General features: G+C 40.1%; 1 protein-coding gene across 1 annotated transcript; it reads right to left on the bottom strand.

The window, feature by feature from the left end:
• Window positions 1-583: 583 nt before the first annotated feature.
• ANKS4B (ankyrin repeat and sterile alpha motif domain containing 4B) lies at window positions 584-12,872 on the bottom strand. The gene is made up of 2 exons (XM_063098687.1): window positions 12,709-12,872; window positions 584-1,664 (listed from the first exon to the last, which is right to left on the bottom strand). The coding sequence occupies exons 1-2, from the start codon at window positions 12,870-12,872 to the stop codon at window positions 584-586; spliced, it is 1,245 nt and encodes a 414-aa protein (XP_062954757.1).
• Between the last annotated feature and the right edge of the window lie 8,635 nt (window positions 12,873-21,507).

Below are 21,507 nucleotides of genomic sequence, written 5' to 3'. Positions count from 1 at the left end.
TATTCTATTTCTTCGCTCCCTCTACCTGCTCCTCTGTCTCTGTCCTCAGGCAGACATGGTCCCATTCCCATTACTTGTAAACATCTGCTAAAGGGTGAGATGCATTTAGTTGGGCATCCAGCCTCAGGCTAATGAGGAACTTTATTCTCCACCAAGAGGCAAAGTCATAGACCTAAGGACAGAACCAGAGTTAGAATCTCTATGTGGATCAGAAAATAAGCAGCAGGCTAGCGTGATGAGAGATCATAATTTTAAGTCCAGAGTTAGAAAAATAGAGTTTCTTTCCCCTGTCATTCACTTGTTTCTGTCTTTATTCAAAAATATCAAAAAGATCATTGAAGAGAAGCACCATTTTCCCTTCCACAGTCTCCTTGAGCTTCTCACTGGTGGCTTATTTGGATGACCATGGAGTGAATCCCAGAATAGGGTTTGGGCCTCTGTCTTAGTTGGGCATCTCCACAACCCTAGAAACCATCCCAGTGGTCTGGCCTTGGGTAGAGAAGGGGTGTTGCCTGGAGGGCTCCCCATGGGCCACAGCATGACTCGTATGCTGCAAGCTCACCTGTGCACCCAACACTCCCCATCAAAGGCCAGTGTCGACTAGCTGCCCGGGCTGTTGTAGCACCTGCTTCCTTCTGCTTATGGCATTCAGAATTTTCTTCCTGGGACCCAGCTGGATTTGTATGCTCTGAAGGTCCTCATCAGAGCAAAGCAACAGAGCTTCCAGATCAATCTGCTCTCTCATGAAAATGGGAAGGAATTCTTCCAGGTAATGTGACTGCAAGAATACTTCCAGGGGAGTGGCATCACCCCCATCTTCCTCCCACGCCACTTCATCCTCATCCCAAGGCAGATCATCATTAAGGCCGTTTTGCTCTCCCTCCTCATCAGCCTCAGCTTCTGCCACTCCTTGCCTATGAAGCAATTCACTGGGCATTTTAAATCCCAACTCCCCCTTGCTGTCTGAAATGTCTTCAGGACTTGACACTCTGTCCATTGTAAAAACAATACTTCCTAGACCTGGTCGGCTGAGAATGGATTCATGCTGCACGACGCTGTCCTCCTCTGCTGAGAACTGGAGCCTCTCTTTGAAGTCCCCCGAGAATGAGTCGTCTTCCTCCTCTCTGAACACTTCCATCATGTTCCTCTGCCTACTTCTGCCTTCCTTCCCCACCTGCTCAGCTGTATCTTTGTTCTTCTTGAACTTTATCTTGAAGGTATCTTTAATGCCCTTAGACAGTGACCCGAAAGTGCTGGCAGCAGAAGCACTTGGAGAGGATGACCTAGAGAAGGTACCCTTGGAAAAAGAAAGGGTCCCTGATCTGTCCTTGCTGTAGGTGCGGGCCATCTTACTCTGGTGCTTCTCTTGGAGCCTCTCACACTCTTTGATCTGCCTCCTGGCATTCTTCTGAGCCTGCTCCTTCAGCCTGGCGACCTTCTTGGGGTTCGTGAGGTTCTGGGCTGTGGCAGCTTTATCCAGGAGAGCAACACATTCATTCTGCTCCCTGCTGGCAGCAGCATCCAGTGGAGTCTGTAAGTCATTATCCAGGGCAAAGATGTTGGCTCCAAAGTTGACCAGGAATGACACACAGTAGATATGGCCGTTGGAGGCTGAGTAATGCAGAGGAGTATTTCCCCAGATGTCACACCTATTGGGGTCTCCCCTAGAAAATATAAAAATACATGTTAAACTTTTTTTCACTGAATACCAGGTCCAAAAATTAAAGACAAAAATAAAGAAAATGAGTGTTAATGCAAGCATGTTTATCCTGTCTTGGCATTGTTATAACTGCTGTACTTGTCACATCTAGATCCCACATGGCCAGAAACAGAAACAGCCCATCTCTACTCTATGTCTCCTTTTTAGAATTAAAAAGAGCTTTCCAAGAAACTCCCCAGCAGAGAAACTTCGATGTCTCATTGGCCAGAACAAGGTCCCATGCCTAAGGGAAGGGAAATGCAGTACCACGTTTAACTCAGATGAGTTAGGATTTCCCCCTGAAGCTAGGAATGCGATTGTCCGGTAGTGTGCTGTTAAATGTTTTACTGGCTCATCCAGGAAAAGGAAAAAAAAAAAAAAAGCCCTGATTTATAGCGTGTGCCAATTTCTGTGATATAAATACGTCTACCATGGCAAATTGCAAGCTACCAATGGACACAGAGTTTAGAAGAGATACACAGTAGCATACCATTATAAATTATTTTCATTATATAGATATAATAGATGTGTGTAATCTGAAGAGCACAGGTAATAATAAAATGTAAAATAATTAAAAAGTGACGAGTTTTGAGTGTTACCTTTTTAATGTACTTTATTAAGTTTTGTTTATATAATTTTATTTTTAATAATGGCTAACTGACCGCCAAACTTTCTGAAAATTCAGCAATAACCTCTCACAAGCTGGCCACTGCTACCCTTGAGTCACATGAAGGGAAATCAGTAACTGAACAAAATTTGGTCCCCATCAGCAAGAAGGAAGGAGTGGATGTTGGGTAGGTAGCAAACAGTCTGCTACAACCACGATCCATACAAAAGGTAGAACATCTGTTTACTCCTGAACTCACTTCCTTGTAATTATAGGGCCATGTATGTGAGTAGCTCTATGAGAGTGCAAGGTGGAATTGGGGATACTATTGGATGGTATTAAGGCCAGAGACCCAATGCACATCTTTACAATCAACCTGTTAGTGCCCCATGACCCCTCTACTAGTTCCTGGCTCCTTAAAGTTTGGTCCCCAGACCAGGAGCATCACTTGTGAGTTTATTAGAACTGCAGAACAAAGACATGGTAGGTGCTCAATAAAGATCTGTGCAATGAATGAATGCCTACTGGAATCCCAGCCCAGGCTACAAGCTCTCGTCTCCTGTGAGACCTTGAGTTATGAACAGACACAAATGAAAAGTAAAATAATAACTTATTCTTAACTGTGGCTCTGGCCCCACACCACTGCTGAGAACTCTGGTAATACAGGTTCTAAAGGGCACCTTCCTTTGCCCTAGTCTAGACCCTAAAATCAGGATCTTACTAAACTCCAGCCAGGCTGGCCCCATGGAAGGGGAACAACAAATCTGAGAATTCCTCTTCACATTCCTGGTGAGTAAAAGGCAGAAGCAGAAGAGAAGGTCCACACCCTTACGATCAACCTGTTAGTGCATCATGACCCTTCTGCTAGTTACTGCCTCCTTAAAGTTTGGTAACCAGACCAGCATCACCTGTGAGTTTGTTAGAAATGCAGAATCTTGAACCCCAGCCCAAACTTATTGAATCAGAATCTACAGTTGAGCAAGATCCCCAGGTGATTCATAGTCTCATGACACATTGAGAAGAGCTGGCACTAGTTAATGTGGCCCAACCAGCGTCCTATAATTTAATGAACTCCTCCATGGGAACCCCCAGTGCCTCATGCTTTTTACTTATGAAGTACGTTCACATTTACTGCCCACCACCACGATCTCCTTCTTGGAAAAGGAAGGCAAGAATCATCATCAGATGAGCAAAATAAGACTCCAAGACCTTAACTGATTTGCCTAAGGGTAGCAGGCAGCAATCTTGGATTAGGCCTGTCTTTGGGTCTAATTATCTCCAACACAATAAAGTCTTATGAGTACAAGTCCATGTTTCCATTTTACCAGCTACAAGGCCTCAAGCTTAACTTTTCTAGGATTTGGTTTCCTCATTCATAAATTAAGGATAGTGGTATTACCTACTCATAGAGTTTTAATGTGAACTAAATAAGGTGACATACATAAAGCACTGGAAAAAAGTTGGTACACGGTGAATACTCAATAATCATTACTTATTATCATTACCCGGTCTCTAAATACACAATCCTTAATTTCATATATATATTTTTTCACATCCATCTAGTAAATTCCCACAGCACAATAGCTATTGTAGTTTTTTTAAACACTTACAGTCTTACATAATTTGTCAAATATTTATGCCCTGTCTCCCTAATTAGATGATACGTCCCAGAGGACGAAGCCTATGTCTTTTTCTCCTTTGTATCATCTATGTCTTTTAGAAGAAGTCTCAACTCTAGTCCAAAGATGCCAAGCAGGTAATGTGAGTGGGTGGGTGGGTGGGGCCGTTTGTTCTTTCAGTCACAGTCAAGGCACACTCCATCTAGAAAGCACAGCACTAACAGCTGCGGCTGATACTACTTTGAAAATATGGCAAAAACAATCTTGGCAGAGTGTTCATTTTTCAAACAAAGCCATGTGAATTTTTTTTTATTTTTAAGCGTTGGCTCAAATTTTAAAGAAAAATACAGTGAAGTCCAAATAAAATGCATTTGTGGACTTGATCCAGCCCATATGCTGGTAATTGGCAATGTCCTTCTGAGCAGATGCACAGACAGCTGATATCACATGGCATATTTGGGAAATCAGGAGTATACATCAGCATGACCAGAGTACATGGATCTGGATGTAAGGGAAATATTGGAAAGGAGATGGAAAGAAAATGAATCTAAGGAAAGCAAATATTAAATAACACAGTTTTTCTGGGCAGCCACTTTCAAGAATGTTCTGGTCAGTTGGCCTGATTTAATTGTTTTGGATCAAAGAGACTGCTTTCAGCCTTGGCACAGTCGTGCACCTTAGAGGAGCACAGTGCCTCACCCCAACATGTGGTTTCACTTTTTATTTATTTTAACCAAACACCATATTCAGAAGACTCCTTAAGTACCCTAGACATCAAAGAGGGATTGTAAAGCATCCAAGATGTTGCTATAAACAAAAACATACTGATTAAATTTGCCTGAAATTATGACTGGATTGGGTAAGTTAAAAAAGAAATTATGGGGAGGAATGGGAGTGGTAGAGATGTGACAGGGTATTAAGAAGCCTGGGTTAAATCTATATGCTTAAGGCCATAGGATAGTGGAATTTTCCCATCTCAATGGATCTTAAATAACACCTTCAAGATGGGACGAAGGACATGAAGAAAACCTGAGATGACTCCAAAGGTGGGTTGTTTTGAGAAAATTTCAAACACAAAATTCCACATTTACAGATGAAATCAGTAAGATGATTTGTGAGTTTTCCTAGTGCTTTTAAACTATTTCCACTTGTAAAACTTATATTTATATACAACTTTCCAAACTGATGTACAACTTAAAAAAAAAAAAATTTCTACTGATAAGTTTCATGGGTCCTTCTTAATTCAGTCTTTGTCATCTTTCATATTTCTTGATAGAACCACCGCATATACCTGCCCAGGAATTCAAAAACTGGTCCCCATGTTTGATGAGCTGAGTCCAGCATTGATGCTCTATAATTTACTTGGGCTAAATTCAGTCCAGTGTTGATTTTTTTTTCCTAATACTTTTTTTTCCCCCAAAGAGAAACTCACTGAAGAGATTTTAAAATAATCCATACTTTGCCCTTGATTTTTGGTAGATCAGTGCATGCAGGTAATAATCTTTTAAGTGGGCTTGGTATTACTATCACTAAATAGGCAATTTGCTTAAATTAAATTATTCTGAGCATCTTTTCTATTCCAATTTCTCCTTTTGAAGCTGATTCAATTTTTTTGTGAAGTTGTTCTCAGAAAACAATCATTCTTTCAAAAATGTTTTTTACATAAAAGGAAATATTTGGACTCACTAATAATTGAAGAAATACAAATTAAAACAATCCACTATAGTTTTTTTTTTTTTGCCTATTAGATAGTCAATGATAAAAAATAATAGTAATTCTTGGTTTTGGCAGTAGTGTGGGGAAAAGAACACTCCTGGAGGGAGCATAAACTTTCCTGGCACAATATGTGCTGAAAGCCCTTTAATATGTGGCACACTTTTGAATCAACAATTCTACCTTTAGGAATTTATCCTAAGGAAATATCAAAGCCTTGTGCAAAGGCTAATGAGCAAAGATGTTCACCACAAATTGACTTTAACTTGTTAAAAGACTGGATTCAAATTAAATGTCATGAACAGGCAATGATTAAATAAATTACAAAATCAACCCAAGTATCTATCAATGGATGAATGGAAAATGAAAACATGGTGTACATCATGATGGAATACCATGGAGGCTGAAAAAACAAGGAAATCCTGTCATTTGTGATGACAAGGATGAAACTGGAGGACATTTTCTTAAGTGAAATAAGCCAAGCACAGAAAGACAAATTCCACATGCTCTCACTTACATGTGGAATACAAAAAGTGAAACTCATAGAAGCAGAGAGTAGAATGGTGGGACTCGTGGGGTGGGGAGGGGTGGGGTGGGGTGGGGTGGGACTGGGAAGATGTTGGTCAAAGTATGCAAAGTTTCAGTCAGACAAGAGGAAAAAGTTTAAGAGATCTATTGTACGACATGATGACTATAGTTAATAACGATGTGTTATATACTTGAAAGTTGCTGAGAGTACATTTTAAGTGTTCTCACCACACACACAAAAATAAGTATGAGAGGTAATGCATTTGTTAATTAGCTTGATTTAGCCATTCCACAATGTGTACATATTTCAAAACACCATGTTGTATACCATAAACAATTACTTGTCAATAAATAAATAAAGATGAAACTATCAAACAGAATACCATGTAGTCATTAAAAATTTTGGCATGGATGTTAATTTTCAAGTGCAAATGGTTTACAATGTATTGTTAAATAAGCAGAAGGTTTCAGTACAGTTTATATGACTGCTTTATTAAGGGACAAAAATGTAATGTGTGTGCATGTGCTCAAAGGGAAAAGTCTGGAAGAACATATACCCCAATGCTGATGACTGTGAGAATTGGTGTGATTTTTACTTTGTAGTCATATATCTTTCCAATATGATGTGAAATATTACAGTAAGTATGTATTCCTTTAAGAATCAGGGAGACGTATCCCATAAGCATGTACAATTGCAAAGTGTCAATTAAAATAAATAAATAGGATCAGGGAGAAAAAAATTTCCATTCTAGAAAATAAAACAAAAACAAAATAAAACACTTTAAAGACAAAGTAATTTTTTTTTTTGTAATTAGGGTTAGTATCCTTCCCAGTGTAGGATAATACATATAACGTTTGCTTTCCATCTTTAAATTTAAAAAAGGAAGAAAAACAGTATTGTAACAGAGCCAGAGTTTTATATTAGTGATTACCACAGGATTCATTGTCTCAATCAAGAAGTGACAAACACTTAAATCATCAGACTGGAATGGATCTCAATAATTGATTAGCTTCTAAATTCACTTTTGAATTTTCTTCCCTTTTTAACCTTCTTAATTCTAATTGGTTATTGGGGTGGTTGAGGTGGGCAAGGGCTTCAGCCACCCCCCTCCGACATCTGCACCCAGCCCAGCAATGAACAAGCCACCGCTGGAAGCCCCCTGGTCTCCCCTGCAGGAATGAGGGGGGTGCCACAGGCCTCAACCCCACCCCTCCTCCTTCCTCCTCGTCCCACCCTATTTCTTTCCCCTTACCCTCTCCCCCTCCCCCACAACTGCTCCACAGCAACATCATAGAATGTAAAAAAAAAAAAAAAAAAAAATTTGATAAATAAATAAACTTTAAAAAAATCTAATTGGCTATAGGATCTCACACTGGTTCCTAGAGATTGGCTATTGTCAAAATAAGAAGCAACCTATGAAAACCCTCATGAGAGTTTTTTTTGTTTTGTTTTGTTTTCATCCTACACCAGGCCAACCCAACACAGCAGATCTTAAATGCTTCTGGAGGGAAGGAAACAAAATTTTGAATGTACTAGAATTGATGAGAAGATAAGAGTTGAGATGGAAAGACTAGAAAAAGCAGGGTTAGAAGAATTTTTGTGCCCACAGCCAGTGTCTAATAAATATAAGTAAATGGGCTGGATTTTGATACTACATTGAAAAAACCTACATTACCAAGTACAATTAGTGGAGAAAGGAACAGACTATATAGCAAATTGTGTTGGGACAGATGACTAGCCACATAGAGAATGTACAGTTGAATCATAACCTTGCATCTTAAAATAAATTATATATGAATGAAGTATTTAAAATAAAAAATAGGTTTTGGTCAAGATGGTGTAATAGACAGTCACCAATGTCACTCTCTCCCACAAATCAACCATTCTACAGCTATAAAAATGTAACAACAGCCAAGATGGGGCCACTGGAGCTCAGGGGAAGAGGAGGAAAGACCTACGGAGTTCATGAAGCTGGGAGAAGTCACAATGAGAGAAAGAAAAAACTGCTCAGAGCATTCTGGGCCACAGCCGCTTTAAAGCTGGAGCTGCTGAGTGCACAGAGCAGGAGCCGGCAGAAGCTGCAGCTGTGCCTTTCAGATAGAGTTGCTTGGAGGCAGCAGGGGAGAAGAGGGCCTTGGTGAACCTCAGGACAGCAAGACCACTAATAGTGTTCCCATGGACCCACACAGGAGCAGGAAACCAGAACTGAAAAAGGAGAGCCATTCAGAGGCCCATGAGCCATCGCAAGGGACCATCACAGGGCCTGTCCCATCGGAAGTGTTTGGAGCATGGGCAGTGGTAGAGATGGGCCCACTAGGGGAACACTGGGACACCGCAAAGACAGCCAATCCACCCCACACTCAGCACAGGACCACTCAGAGGAGACTGGTTGGGAATGCAGAATTGCAGGGGGTACAGTTTGATGAAAAAACTCAGGCCCAGATCAGAGTTTCTACACAATACAGGTGTACCAAGCCTCTGGAGAGCCTGAAGTACCAATAAAGTCAACCATTAAACCCTGAGCTGCACAAAAAGCCTTCCCTAGGAAATCAGCAGCAAAGCAGCAATTTAGCTCAACAACACAGCTCAAGTACTGGTTCCCACAGGAAGTTCCCCCATTTTAGAAGTAAGCAAAGGACAAAGTTAGTTCTGGCCCAGGCACACCACCAGTGCCTCAGGCCCGCCAGGGGGCCTGAGGCATGGATCTGGGGACTAGACCCCCTCCCACATCCAGGCTCACCACCAGCGTCTTGGGCCCCACCCAGGACCTGTGCGTGGAATCAGGGACTGGAACCCTCACCCACAACCAGGCACACTGCCAGCATAAGGAGTATGCCAAAAACATCACCTCCATGTGGTTGGCCCACCACAGCCACCACAGTAACCACGGCCACCATGAAAGTGGCTAGACATCACAACCAGCACACAGATGGTCCACCAGCCACTGGAGTGCATTGACACAAGAAGAGTCACCAGCAGAGACCAAAGAAAGGAAGAGGATGTCTCTCTCCACAATGCCCATTCCAGAGCGACAGAAGAAGCATCTGTTCTATAATAATATTGGGGGACCTGAACACACCTCTCAGCATTGGACAGATCATCTAGGCAACAAATCAACAGAGTAAGCATTACTCTTTCAGAGGGAGAGAAGAAATCTAGGGTTATCAGTGGTGGGAGGGGGAGGGATTGGGGGATAGGGAGAGATTGGACAAGGGGAATAAAGAATAATTACCATTTGTAACAATATATATACTAGTAATATTGATTTGATCAACATATGTCAACATTGAATCCCCAAAATATATATAATCAATTATGATTCCATAAAAAATTTAATTTAATTTAATTTAAATTAAAAAATAAAAAATAAAACTAAAAGACTCCCAAAGAAACTATCAGTTAATATATGGACATGACCTCAAAGTTAGAATTATGTAGCAAAGATTGATAGGCTTATACTCAAAAAAATATACTTTAAAGTATATATTTCTGTTTGCATTTATGTCTAAAAATCTCTTAAAAATATAAATTATGAATTGTGAATATATTTGTAATATGTATGACAAAGGGTTGATATTGTCAACTTTAAAAAGCATTTTTACAAAGCAGTGGGAAATACTGAAGACCCCAATATAAAATGAGACAAGGTTATAAATACACAATTCACAAAAATAAAGAAATGCAGTGGCCACTAAGCATAAAAAGAATGTTCAACTTCACCAGTAACCAAAGAAAGAACATTAAAACCACACTGATATATCATTTTGGACCTATCATATCGGCAAAAATAGGTGCTCCCTTGCTGAAGGATAATGCATTGATACACACACACACACACACACACACACACACACACACACACACACACACACACACACACACACACACACACACACAGTCTTTAAATTGTACACATGCTGTGTGGTTTGAAGGTTTGTGTCCCCTCCAAAATTCACCTGGAAACTTTATCCCTAATTTAACAGTATTAAGAGGTATGGCCTTCAGGAGGTGATTGAGTCATGAGGGCTATGCCCTTGTGAATGGGATTAGGTGCCCTCATAGAAGAGTTTACTGGTTGGAATTTGCCTCTTTTTTGCCCTTTCTGCCCCTTCCACCCTGTGGACACAGCCTTCCTCCCTCTAGAAGATGCAGCACCAAGGAACCGTCTTGGAAGCAGAGACTGGGTTCTCACCAGACACCTAACCTGCTGGCACCTTGATCTTGGACGGCCCAGCCACCAGAACAGTGAGAAATAAATATGAGGAAAGATTTATGTACAAAGGAAGTCATCACTGCACTGTTTAGGGAAGATAAATTATTTGTCCAAGAGAGATTGTCTAAGAAATATATTTGTTGACTAGAATACTAGGAAGTCCCTGAAAATTAAATTATAGAATATATATTCACAGGGTTTATATACATATACATGTATATTTATACACACTACATAAGTACATACACATATTTATACACACTATATATATGTATATAAACATATAAATGTTAACAGCATGGCGTTATAGGACATTTTTCCCTTTGTATTTTGTGTGCATATGTGTGGTTTAATTTTCTGGGTTCAGCTTATGTTACTTTTGTAATTAAAGACCAGCAGAATAATTATCTTAAGAAAACATTTCAGGCTTTACAAAAAAGAGTGAGAAAATATCTAAGCCTCCCATTTAGAATGGACCTCAACTGGAGCAAGAGCTCTCTGCTGACTGAGAAGAATCCCAAGTCCTCTCCAAGGAGGAGAAACTCGCTCCCAGGTTTTGGAGAAACCGACATACTGCACTTGGGGAAAGGAAGTGCACTTTCAGCAGATGAAGAAAGTCTGGGAAGCCAAGGCTGAGATGGTGAGCGTCACAGTCTGCAGCAGCCTGACTGATGGGGGTGGAGGTGTCTGGAAAGAAGTCTTAAAGCAGGCAGGAGGGACGGGGAAGACCAACTTTTCTCTCCCTCCCTCATGCAGTCCTCAGCTCAGGAGCTCTCCCTATCCTGGGCTCTTCCTACTCTTCCTAAAGGGTCCCCACCCTAGTAAAGGGGGGAAGCCGGAACCTGGGGCCTTGATCCTCCTCTTCCTGCATCTGCCAACATCCAGGCGATCATTACTGATTCTACGTCCAAACTGCCACTCAAATCCATCCACCTCTCCCAATTCCCACTGTCACTAACCTAGTCCACCTCCTCTCATCTCAACCATTAAAGTGGCCCCTGAGCATTCTCCGACCACTGTACAACCACCTGAGCAAATTCTGTAAACATAAATCCACCTAGTGGCTCCCCTGCTTAAACTCATGACATGGCTTGCCAGGCCCGTAGGATAAAGTTCAACTCCATAATGGAGTTTATAAGGCTATTTATGATCTGGTCTCATCTCTTATGCTTGTCCTATCTCCACTCAAGCCATGTCCAGCCATATTCATCTCCTTCAGTTCCTAGAATACACGGTGCTCTGTCCCCTAATGCTCTTCCTTCTGTCCTCACCTGGCTAACTCCTCCTCATCTTTCAAATCCTGGCTTAAATGCTTCCTCCTCAGGGACGCCTTCCCTCACCCCTGAGACTGGATAGATGCCTGTGTTCTTTATTTAGTGCCTGTACGAGTGTCTCCCCTTTTGTAACACATATCATAGATGACCTATTTGTCTTCCCCTCTCAAATCTGACCACCATGACAGAAATCATGTCTCTTGTTGTTCAGTGTCCCCATAGCTAGCAAAGTGGCTGGAACATAACAGATACTAAATAAATATGTGCTAAATCAAATCCACTTGGCTCCTTTACTTACATTTTCTTTTTCTTTCTTTACACCTCTGGGGTCATAGTGGCCAACACTACCTAGCTCCCCTGGTAACAGGCAGAAAAAGCAGAAGAAAAGAGCTAACTCCTGTGCTGAAATTGTGTGTGTACATGTGCATGTGTGTGTGTGTGGGGGGGGTGTGCGTGTGTGCATGTGTGTGTGTGTGTGTGTGTGTGTGCGCGTGTGTGCAGAGTGTAGCTTCTGGCCAGAGAGGTAATGAAGTCAGAATAGGCTGAAGGTCCCTCTTACAGCCTACAAAGCCAGCAAGTCCATTTACATGGGTTTGTAATGGGATAGAGTTAATGAAAGGCTGTGGGACTTTAATGGCATAGGTGAAAAACTAAAATGAAAACACATCATTTGCTCCAACCAAGGTTAACGACTTAAAACTAATTAGAACAGTAGCCATTCTTTAAACTGCCAATTATTTAAATTCCATGGAAAAGATTTCTAAAGGCATACAATTAAAATATCTTTCCATCCTCCCAAGGCAGATAACAATACCTAAGAGTTCAGGATCTCTCCTGTTTGTGGCTAAGGGACGAGCCACTTCTAAGGTGCCAGTTCTCAGTGCAAAAAGAGAGCATCTCTACGCATACTTTCTCTTTCTCTAAAAAGCCAACTATTTAGGCTGTCTAGAAAAAGGGCAAAGTATTTGAACTGACTTTCCTGCCTCTTGCTGTTGTCTGCAAAATCTTATATCATAAACACTGTTTCCAACCGAAACCATTAGGTTAAACTTACCCTCTGCTGCAGATTATTTCTAGGGCTTCCAAGTTCCCATGGTAGGCTGCCAAGATAGTGGGAGTCATGCCATCTTCATCAGAAAGATTCAGGTCCCGCTTGGTAGCCTCTTTCAGAAGCTGAAGGTAGCTATCGTTAGCAGCTTGGTGGTATCGAGTGGACATTTTCTCTGCTCACCAAAGCTTGGCCAGATATCTTTCTCCACGCAGAGCAGGATGTTGGCAGAGCAGGCTTCCTACAGAGCTGGTTAATCAGTGACAAGGAGGAGTGTCACCCTAGGGCAAAACTCATTCCAGCCTCCCTGGAAGGCAGCCAGAAAGCTTCACAGCACTGAACTTGGACCTTTGCTTTCTGGAATAGCTATGACTTTGAATATGGAAGTCTGCTGTGTTCATCCTGAGCATTTTGGGGCACATTTAATTTTTGCTATGTTCATCAAGCCTTGAATGTAATATTGGCCATCTAGGCACAGAATGTAGAAAACAACTTTCAAAAAATTCAGAACTAGTCTAGTTCATTGGGGAGGTCTTTTTTTAAATAACAGCTTTACTGAGGTATAATTTGTGAAGCATAAAATTTATCCATTTTAAGTATACAATTCAATGGTTTTTAGTAAATTTACAGAGTTGTGCAACCATTATCATAACCCAATTTTAGAACATTCCCATCACCACAAAAATGTCCTTTGGGCTCATTTGCAGTCAATCCCCATTCCCACTCCCAACCCCGGGAAACCACTAATCTTTCTGTATCTACAGATTTGCTTTTTTTGTGGCATTGCACATAAATGGGATCATACAATAGTCTTATGTGTCCAGCTTTTTTTCAATTCACGTATTTTTTGAGGTTCATCCATGCTGAAGCATATAACAGTAGTCCCTCTCTTCCTTTTTACTGTTGAATAATATTCCACTGTACTAATACACCAAATGTTCTTTATTCATTCAACAGTTGATGAACATTTGGGTTGCTTCCATTCCAGGGCAATTATGAATAATGCTGCTGTGAACATTCACATACAAGTCTCTGTATGGCATATATTTTCATGTCTCTTGGGTATATACCAAAGAGTGGAATTGCTGGGTTATATGGCAATTTAACAGACATATGAAAAAATGTTCAGCATCACTCAGCATTCGTGAAATGCAAACCAAAACCACTTTGAGATATTAATCATCTCACTCTAGTCAGGATGGCTAATATCCAAAAGACAGAGAATAATAAATGCTGATGAGGATGCAGAAAAAAGGAAACACTCCTACACTGTTGGTGGGACTGCAATATGGTGCAGCCTTTAGGGAAAATGGTGTGGAGGTTCCTCAGACAATTACAGATAGATCTACCATACGACCCAGCTATCCCACTGCTGGGAATATACGCAAAGGAATAGAAATCATCATGTCAAAGAGATACATGTACTCCCATGTTTATTGTGGTGCTATTTACAATAGCCAAGAGTTGGAAGCAGCCTAAATGCCCATCATCAGATGAGTGGATAAGGAAAATGTGGTACATCTACACAATGGAATACTACTCTGCTGTAAAAAGAATGAAATATTACCATTCACAGCAACATGGATAGACTTAGAGAAATTATGTTAAATGAAATAAGCCTGGCACAGAAAGAGAAATACTGCATGTTCTCACTTATATGTGGGAGCTAATAAAAATAAGTGAATAAATACACAAACAAATAAATGGAGGGGGGAAAGACACAACAATCACAATAATTCCTTGAACTTGATAAATAAACAGATATGATGTTGAGGGAGGTGGGAGGGAGGGAGAGGGAGGGGAGAAAGGAGGAATTGGCAAAGGCTCACAAAAATCATCTACATTGTATACTGATAAATTTTTAAAAATGAAATAAACAACAATTAAAATAAAAGAAATTGCCAAACAATTTTACAAAGTGGCTGTACCATTTCACATTTCCACCAGCAATGTATGAAGGTTCCAGTTTCTCCACATCCTTTCCAGCTGCTGTTATTGTCTGCCTTTTTGCTTATCCCAGTGGGCGTAAAGTGGTTGTAATTTCCATTTCTCTGATGACTAATGATGTTGAAAATCTTCTCATGTGCTTATTAGTCATTCTTAGATCTTTTCAAATCTTTTGCCCATTTTTTCTTTGGGTTGTCTTCTTATTAATGAACTGTAATAATTTTTATATATTCTGGATGTAAGTCCTTTACCAAATATATTCTAAACATAATAAAAACAAAAAACAAATCAAAATTTGTAGGATGCAGGTAAAGCAGAGCTTAGGAGGAAATTTGTAGTTTTTAATGCCTATATTAGAAAAGAAAACAGATCTCAAATCAATAACTTAACTTCCACCTTAAGAAAATGAGGAAAAATGTAGAAATATTAGTGTAAAGAACCCCAAACTTCCAGATCTATCTATAAACAAAATAAAAGTAAATGGACCAAATTTACCAGTTAGAAGACTCAGCCATGTCTTGTCTACAACAGACACATATAAAACATAAAACTGCAGAGATTGAAAGCAAAAAAATGAAAATAGTAACAAAAATTTGGTGTAGCTACACTTACATAGGGCAAAATATAGTTTAAGCCAAAAAATTTACTAGGGATAAAGACAGATAATAAATAATGACAAAAGAAACAATCAAGAAAATATGATAGTTCTAAACTTGTATATACCTAAAAACATAGCCCCCAAATAGAGAAAATAAAAATTAACAGAATTTAAAGAGAAAGAACAATTCCACAATCATAGTGGGAGATATTAATATGCTCTCTTAATGTTATATATCAGACTAAAGATTAGTAAAGATATGAAAGATTTAAGCACAACTAACAAGCTTAATCTAACAGTCATATGTAGAACCCCATACACAACAGAAAATGCATGTTCTTTTCAAGCACATGGAATATTTCTAAAAATTGACCATGGAACAGAACCAGTACAGGTCTCAACAAATACCAAATAACCCAAATAACAGGTTTAATGCAGACCATGTTCTCTGAAGACACTGCAATAAAATTAGAAACCATTACCCTTACACAACTGATCAATTATATACATATATATACATACATATACACACACACACACACACACACACACACATAATTGAATATATATATATCCTCTTATGGTATATTTTCACATCATTTTCATCAAATACATACCATGTTGCCAATGATCCAGAGAAAACAGGGTTAATCAGCAGCTAAGGGCAGGAGAGATTCTCCCACCAATGGGTCCCCTCCTCCCCACAAAGCAATGGCATTGTTAAGCTATCACTGTTGTGTTTATAATTTTGCAGCCTCTCCCAACACTACAGCAGTGACCTGGAAGCTGGGTGTATACACAGGTGCTCCATCCACCACAGAGTCCAATCCCAGCCAAGAGAAAGGAGCACTTTAATGAAGAATTTTTTTTTTTTAATTATTTTTTTTTATTTTTTTTAATTTTTTTTTAAATTTTTTATTTTGTCGATATACATTGTGGCTGATTATTGCTCCCCGTCTTTAATGAAGAATTTGCCTAGGACTCTGACTATAAAACAGAGTGTCCTGTGTGTTCCCTTGCTCAGGGAGAGGACAAGAAGGGACAAAGATTCATGTTATCTGATATTTGCAGTCTACCCCCAAGAACAACCAAAGTGCAAACTAAACTTCTCCCTCATTGTTCAGAAAAAACCATTCACTGCTAATTAGGAAAGAAATTCCAGTGCCTGGGCAGCCCAGAAACACATATTTTTAATAATGAGATTGCCCCCTGCATCCTAACAGATCTGGTTTTCAAAAGGAGACCATGTTTGTTCTCTAAAGCTATTCATGTCTAATTACAGAAGAAATCCACTTGTATGGTAGGAGAGCACATTTTTATGTAATAAGGAAAAAGATCTGAGCAGAACACTGTTTTTAACAAGATTACCTCATCTAATGAGGATCTTATGAATTAAAATGAAAATAAAAACAATAATAGAAAGTAAAAGAAATTAAAGGGGATTACAAAAGTCTTGTTACACAGAAAATTTACAGGAACCAGTCAAAGGTAAAACAAGGCATTGTTAACACACTGCAGATTGTGCTGAACTTGGGTTTATGAGAAACATCTGTTGAGATAAAGACGTTCTAATTTGTTATTTACAAAGATGCCATTTACATACATATTTTTTCTCATTGGCCCAGTAATAAAACTATTCAACCTATTTGATATAAATTTTTCCTATTCAAAAGAGATTTCAACAACTTCATTTCTAATTTAAACATATATGTCACTCTTAAAATGAGAAACTTTCTTTCCTGCACTGAAGGTTGTTGATGTTTTCCTCAGAAATGTTGTGAAAGTATATGACCACAAAGCAATCAAAAGGAACTGTTGTCTGCCCTTTGGTTTTTCATCTCCAAATGAAAACACGTAGGAAAATATTTCGGTGGGTAAGACAGCTACTGAAATTGTAATGTCCCTGAAGCATTGACTGGGCTTAATTTATTCACATAAGTTCCCAGCCATTCAAAGTCTTTATTTTCTGCCAGAAAAGTAAAGACAGAGTTGTTATTGTACCATCTGGTTTGCATGAGGAATCTCTTGGCATCTCTTAAGCGCATGTTTTATAAATGCTAAATCCCAGATGGCATACATTGTAACAGTGGAGAGTTTTATAAAGTCTTCCAAAACAAATTCTTTACAATTTTAATGCTGGATAGTCTAAGCAGGGACTATGAGTTTAAATTCCACGTTTGAATCAACTGGCTTTGTTAGTTGGACAATTTCCTTTTTTTGTTATGCCTTTTACCTTTTTAATTAATTGTTGTTTCTGTGACTTGAAGATTTCAATCAACATAATTCCTCCACCAATTGGTCCCCTCTATAACTCTGTGACCTAAATCCTCACTAAAACTAAGTTCTATAAAAACTACAGGAACTATGATCATTGTTGAAAAACCTGTATTAGCTACCAATTTGGTTCAAGATGGCAGAATTTACCACAGGGAAGGTATGTTTTAGCACCCACTAACAGATCATCAAAACCATTCCACAGCTCACAATGTATAATGAGCACTCGATAAGTGTACTTTAGAAGTAGCACTAATACTAGAAGTGCTAGTAGTATTAAGTAGCAGGAAGGGAGAAAAATCTCTCCCTTCTTTAAGTCAATCATAAATCTATAACTGCAGTGATGGTTGCTTTAACAATGGGGATACGTCCTGAGAAATACCTCATTAGGCAACTGTGTCCCTGTGTGAACACATAGAGTGTACTTGCACAAACCCAGACAAACCCACACACTGGGCCATATGGTAAGAGTCTTATGGGACCACTGTTGTATGTGTGGTCCACCTTTGACCAAAACATCATCATGTGGCACATGACTGCACTACTTTTTATTAACCCACCTTCTTTTTCTGTTGCATTTTCTTCTCAGTAATAACAGCTGGGACCTGGTCCTGTTGTCCTATCCCTTATCAGAGTACAGAAAAAAGAGTATATATTCTATACTCACACAGAGTTGGAGTTCAATCTGGGATTCTGTATTGGTTTACTAGGGTTACTGTAAAAAGTACCTCAGACTGGGTGGTTTAAAGAACAGTAATTCATTTCCTCACAGTTCTGGAGGCTGCAAGACTGAGATCAAGTTGTTGGCAGGGTCAGTTCCTTCCAAGGCCATGAGGGAAGAATCTGTCCCAGGACTCTCTCCTGGGCTTATAAATGGCCATCTTCTCCTTGCACCCTCATACTATCCTTTTGTCAGTGCCCAGATTTCCTCTTCTTGTAAGGACACTGGTTATACTGGATTAGGACTCACCGTAATGACCTCTTTTAAACATAATCACCTCTGTAAAGACTATCTCCAATACAGTCACATTCTGAGGTACTGGGAATTAGAACTTCAACATGAATGGGGCAGGGTAGGGAGAATGAAGCCCATGATAACTTTCCGCATACTCTCAACGGGGGGAAATTCACCTCAAGGAGTCTTCATTCTGTTTCTTATTCCTACCTTGAAGGTCTATGCCAGTCCTTGACCAAAATTTTCTTTCTTTCCTCCTAGAAGGACTCATCGACCCACATGGTTTCTGAGAACCACCTACTCTTTACCAGTGCTCTGTGTGCAGTGTGAACAGTAAAGACATGGCGTACAAAACCTGCAGAAGCCAGAAGAGGAAGGGGCGCATTACAGAGCTCTAGGGAAGGAGATTTAACAGGACTCAGCTGTTACTTAAATATGGGGGGGAAAACATTTTGTGGAAAAGACTCTTGAAAGACATACAAATATGAGAATTAATTTCAACATAGGGGAAAAAGTAAAAAGCACAGATATGAGGGGAAGACCTGTATTCAGTTACCAGGATTGTCACTAATAACTGCAGGACCCAGAGTTATCATGCCTATCTGGAATCCAGGCTCCTCAGCTACAACATAAGGAGGTAGCAACCAAATCCTGGGTCAGTTGGATCAGAGAAGCAGAACCATTCTCAGTGAGACAGATAAGAGATATCAGGATTAGACTTAACACTGCAGAAGCCAGTTAAGCTGTCTAGTAAGGCACAGCTCTTCTGCACCTGGTTTCAGACCTGAAGTCAGTAGGGCCAGCAGTTGAGAAGGAAAGATGGACATGAAGTGGTGAAGAGAAAGGAGAAATTAGAACCTGCAGGAACAAATCACAACCCAGGAGAACAAAACAGAGCCCATGCCTGTCTCTCACCACCCCCGGCCTCGCTGATGCGGGTGTCTGTGGAATCAGCTACCTCACCTCCTTGGAGCCATACATGCACCTGGACCAGGATTCAGAGAAGCTAAAGGAGGAGATCTGGAGGGACTGGAGAAGCTTCAGGTTCTCCTCCTGCCCCACGGCAGCAAGACGAGCCAGCAGCTCGGCCACTTACACGTGGTCTTCATGTTTTTGGAAGTTAAAAGCCCATGGTTGATGGGATAAATATGGTAGATATGTTTTGTTTGGTGGGTGCAGGATTTTGAAAACTTTTAAAAATTAAATATCAACACTTAAAATTGAGGAAATTTAATAGAATCTGGATTTTCAGCTTCAAGATGAAAGACAGAGAATCATGACAATAGCCTCTGTCTGTGCCGAGTAGCAGCTGCCCCTGTAGGCACAGCCTGGGCTCACCAGTTCACCTCAGCCCCTACTGCTCCAGGCTGTAATCCTGACCCTGAGGATGACACTTAGTTGGCATTTTTCATCACACTGAAGCCATTTCCTTATACCCAGCCCACTTCGCTCATGTGCAGCATCTGCCTGGCTCCAGTGAGTGTATCTGATGGCCTTTTGTGTGTGACAGTGTCCCCTCAGTACCTCTCACGCCAGTCACCTCCTAACCAGACCTCATTTCCTTCTGGGCCAACCAGTCACCACATACCTATTGTGCACCTGTATGAAAGCCCTTCTCTCACCATTTCCTGCACTGCTGCCCAGCTCCTGAGCATCGTAAAGGCTGTTCTCGTCGGCATATGGGATATTAACATCCACCCTCGCAGGGTTGCGAGATGCAGGCAAACTTGCATATTGCACAACTTAAGTGAATTACCGATCAGTATGAAGAGAACACACACTTACAGGATGGTTTCCCAACTTAGCCAAAGAAACTTGACCAAATGGTTACACAGAGCAAAAATAGTTGCTGTGTGTTTTAGTAACACCTTATCTTGCTTCCTTAGTGAATTGCTGTGTCAGTACCTTACACACTCCCCAAACAAGTAGAGTCCTGTCACTGTTAAAAACAGCAGCCCATTTCTGCTATATCACTGCCCTTTTATATGCAGGCCACTCTAGGAAAAATATACATATACACACATATATGTGTGTGATTATACACACACACACACACACACACACACACACACACACACACACAGTTGGCCCTCCATGTCTGTGGATTCAACCAACCACAGATCAAAAATATGAATATTCAGGGGGAAAAAATTGCATATGTACTGAACTTGTATAGACTTTCTTTCCCGTTACTAGTCCCTAAATACAGTGTAACAGCTACATACAACATTTATATTGTATTAGGAATTATAAGTAAACTAGTGATTATTTAAAGCACACAGGAGGATGTACATAGGTTATATGTAAATACTATGCCATTTTATATCAGGAAGTTGAGCATCCGTGGATTTTGATATATATAGGAGATCCTGAAACCTATCCCCTATGGACACCAAGAGACGACTGTATATGTACACACACAAATGCCTGTGCACACACATATACATACCACTACTCTTTTACAAATATCAACTTCTCCTGGGTCTTGAACCAAACTTGGCATAAGCAAAGCCACATACCCATCTGGGATAAAGAACCAAATCAGTATCCAAGTGCTCCACATCATCTTGGACTTTGTCCACACATGTGGGAGGCACAGCACAGTGCCTGGGTCAGAGTAGTTGCTCAGTAAGTGTCAGAAGTCATCTTCTGCAAGTCCACCCCCACCTGCTCACTTTCAATCTTTCCAGCTCATGTAACACCTTGTGTATCAATTTGGGATCATAAGCAACAGAAACCAATTCTGGGTTCCTCAAAAAACTTTTTTCTAAAGTAAGAATCAACTGGTAAGAAATGAAGTCACTCAATGTAAACCTATACCAGATAAAAAGTCAATGACATGACAAAAAGAAATGGGAGGGACTGTTATAGATTTGAAGAGACTAAAGAGACATAACCAAATTCAATGCATGAACCTTAATTGGATCCTAGTTTACAAAAAAAAAAAAAAAGCTACCAATTACATTTTTGAGACAACTGGGAAAATTTGAATATGGGCTGTATATTAGATGACATTATGGAATTACTTGCT

The sequence above is a fragment of the Cynocephalus volans genome, chromosome 6, assembly GCF_027409185.1.
Source record: "Cynocephalus volans isolate mCynVol1 chromosome 6, mCynVol1.pri, whole genome shotgun sequence".
Lineage (NCBI taxonomy): Eukaryota > Metazoa > Chordata > Mammalia > Dermoptera > Cynocephalidae > Cynocephalus > Cynocephalus volans.
The sequence above is the reverse complement of the archived record's forward strand: the minus strand, read 5'-3'. Positions and strand labels throughout refer to the sequence as shown.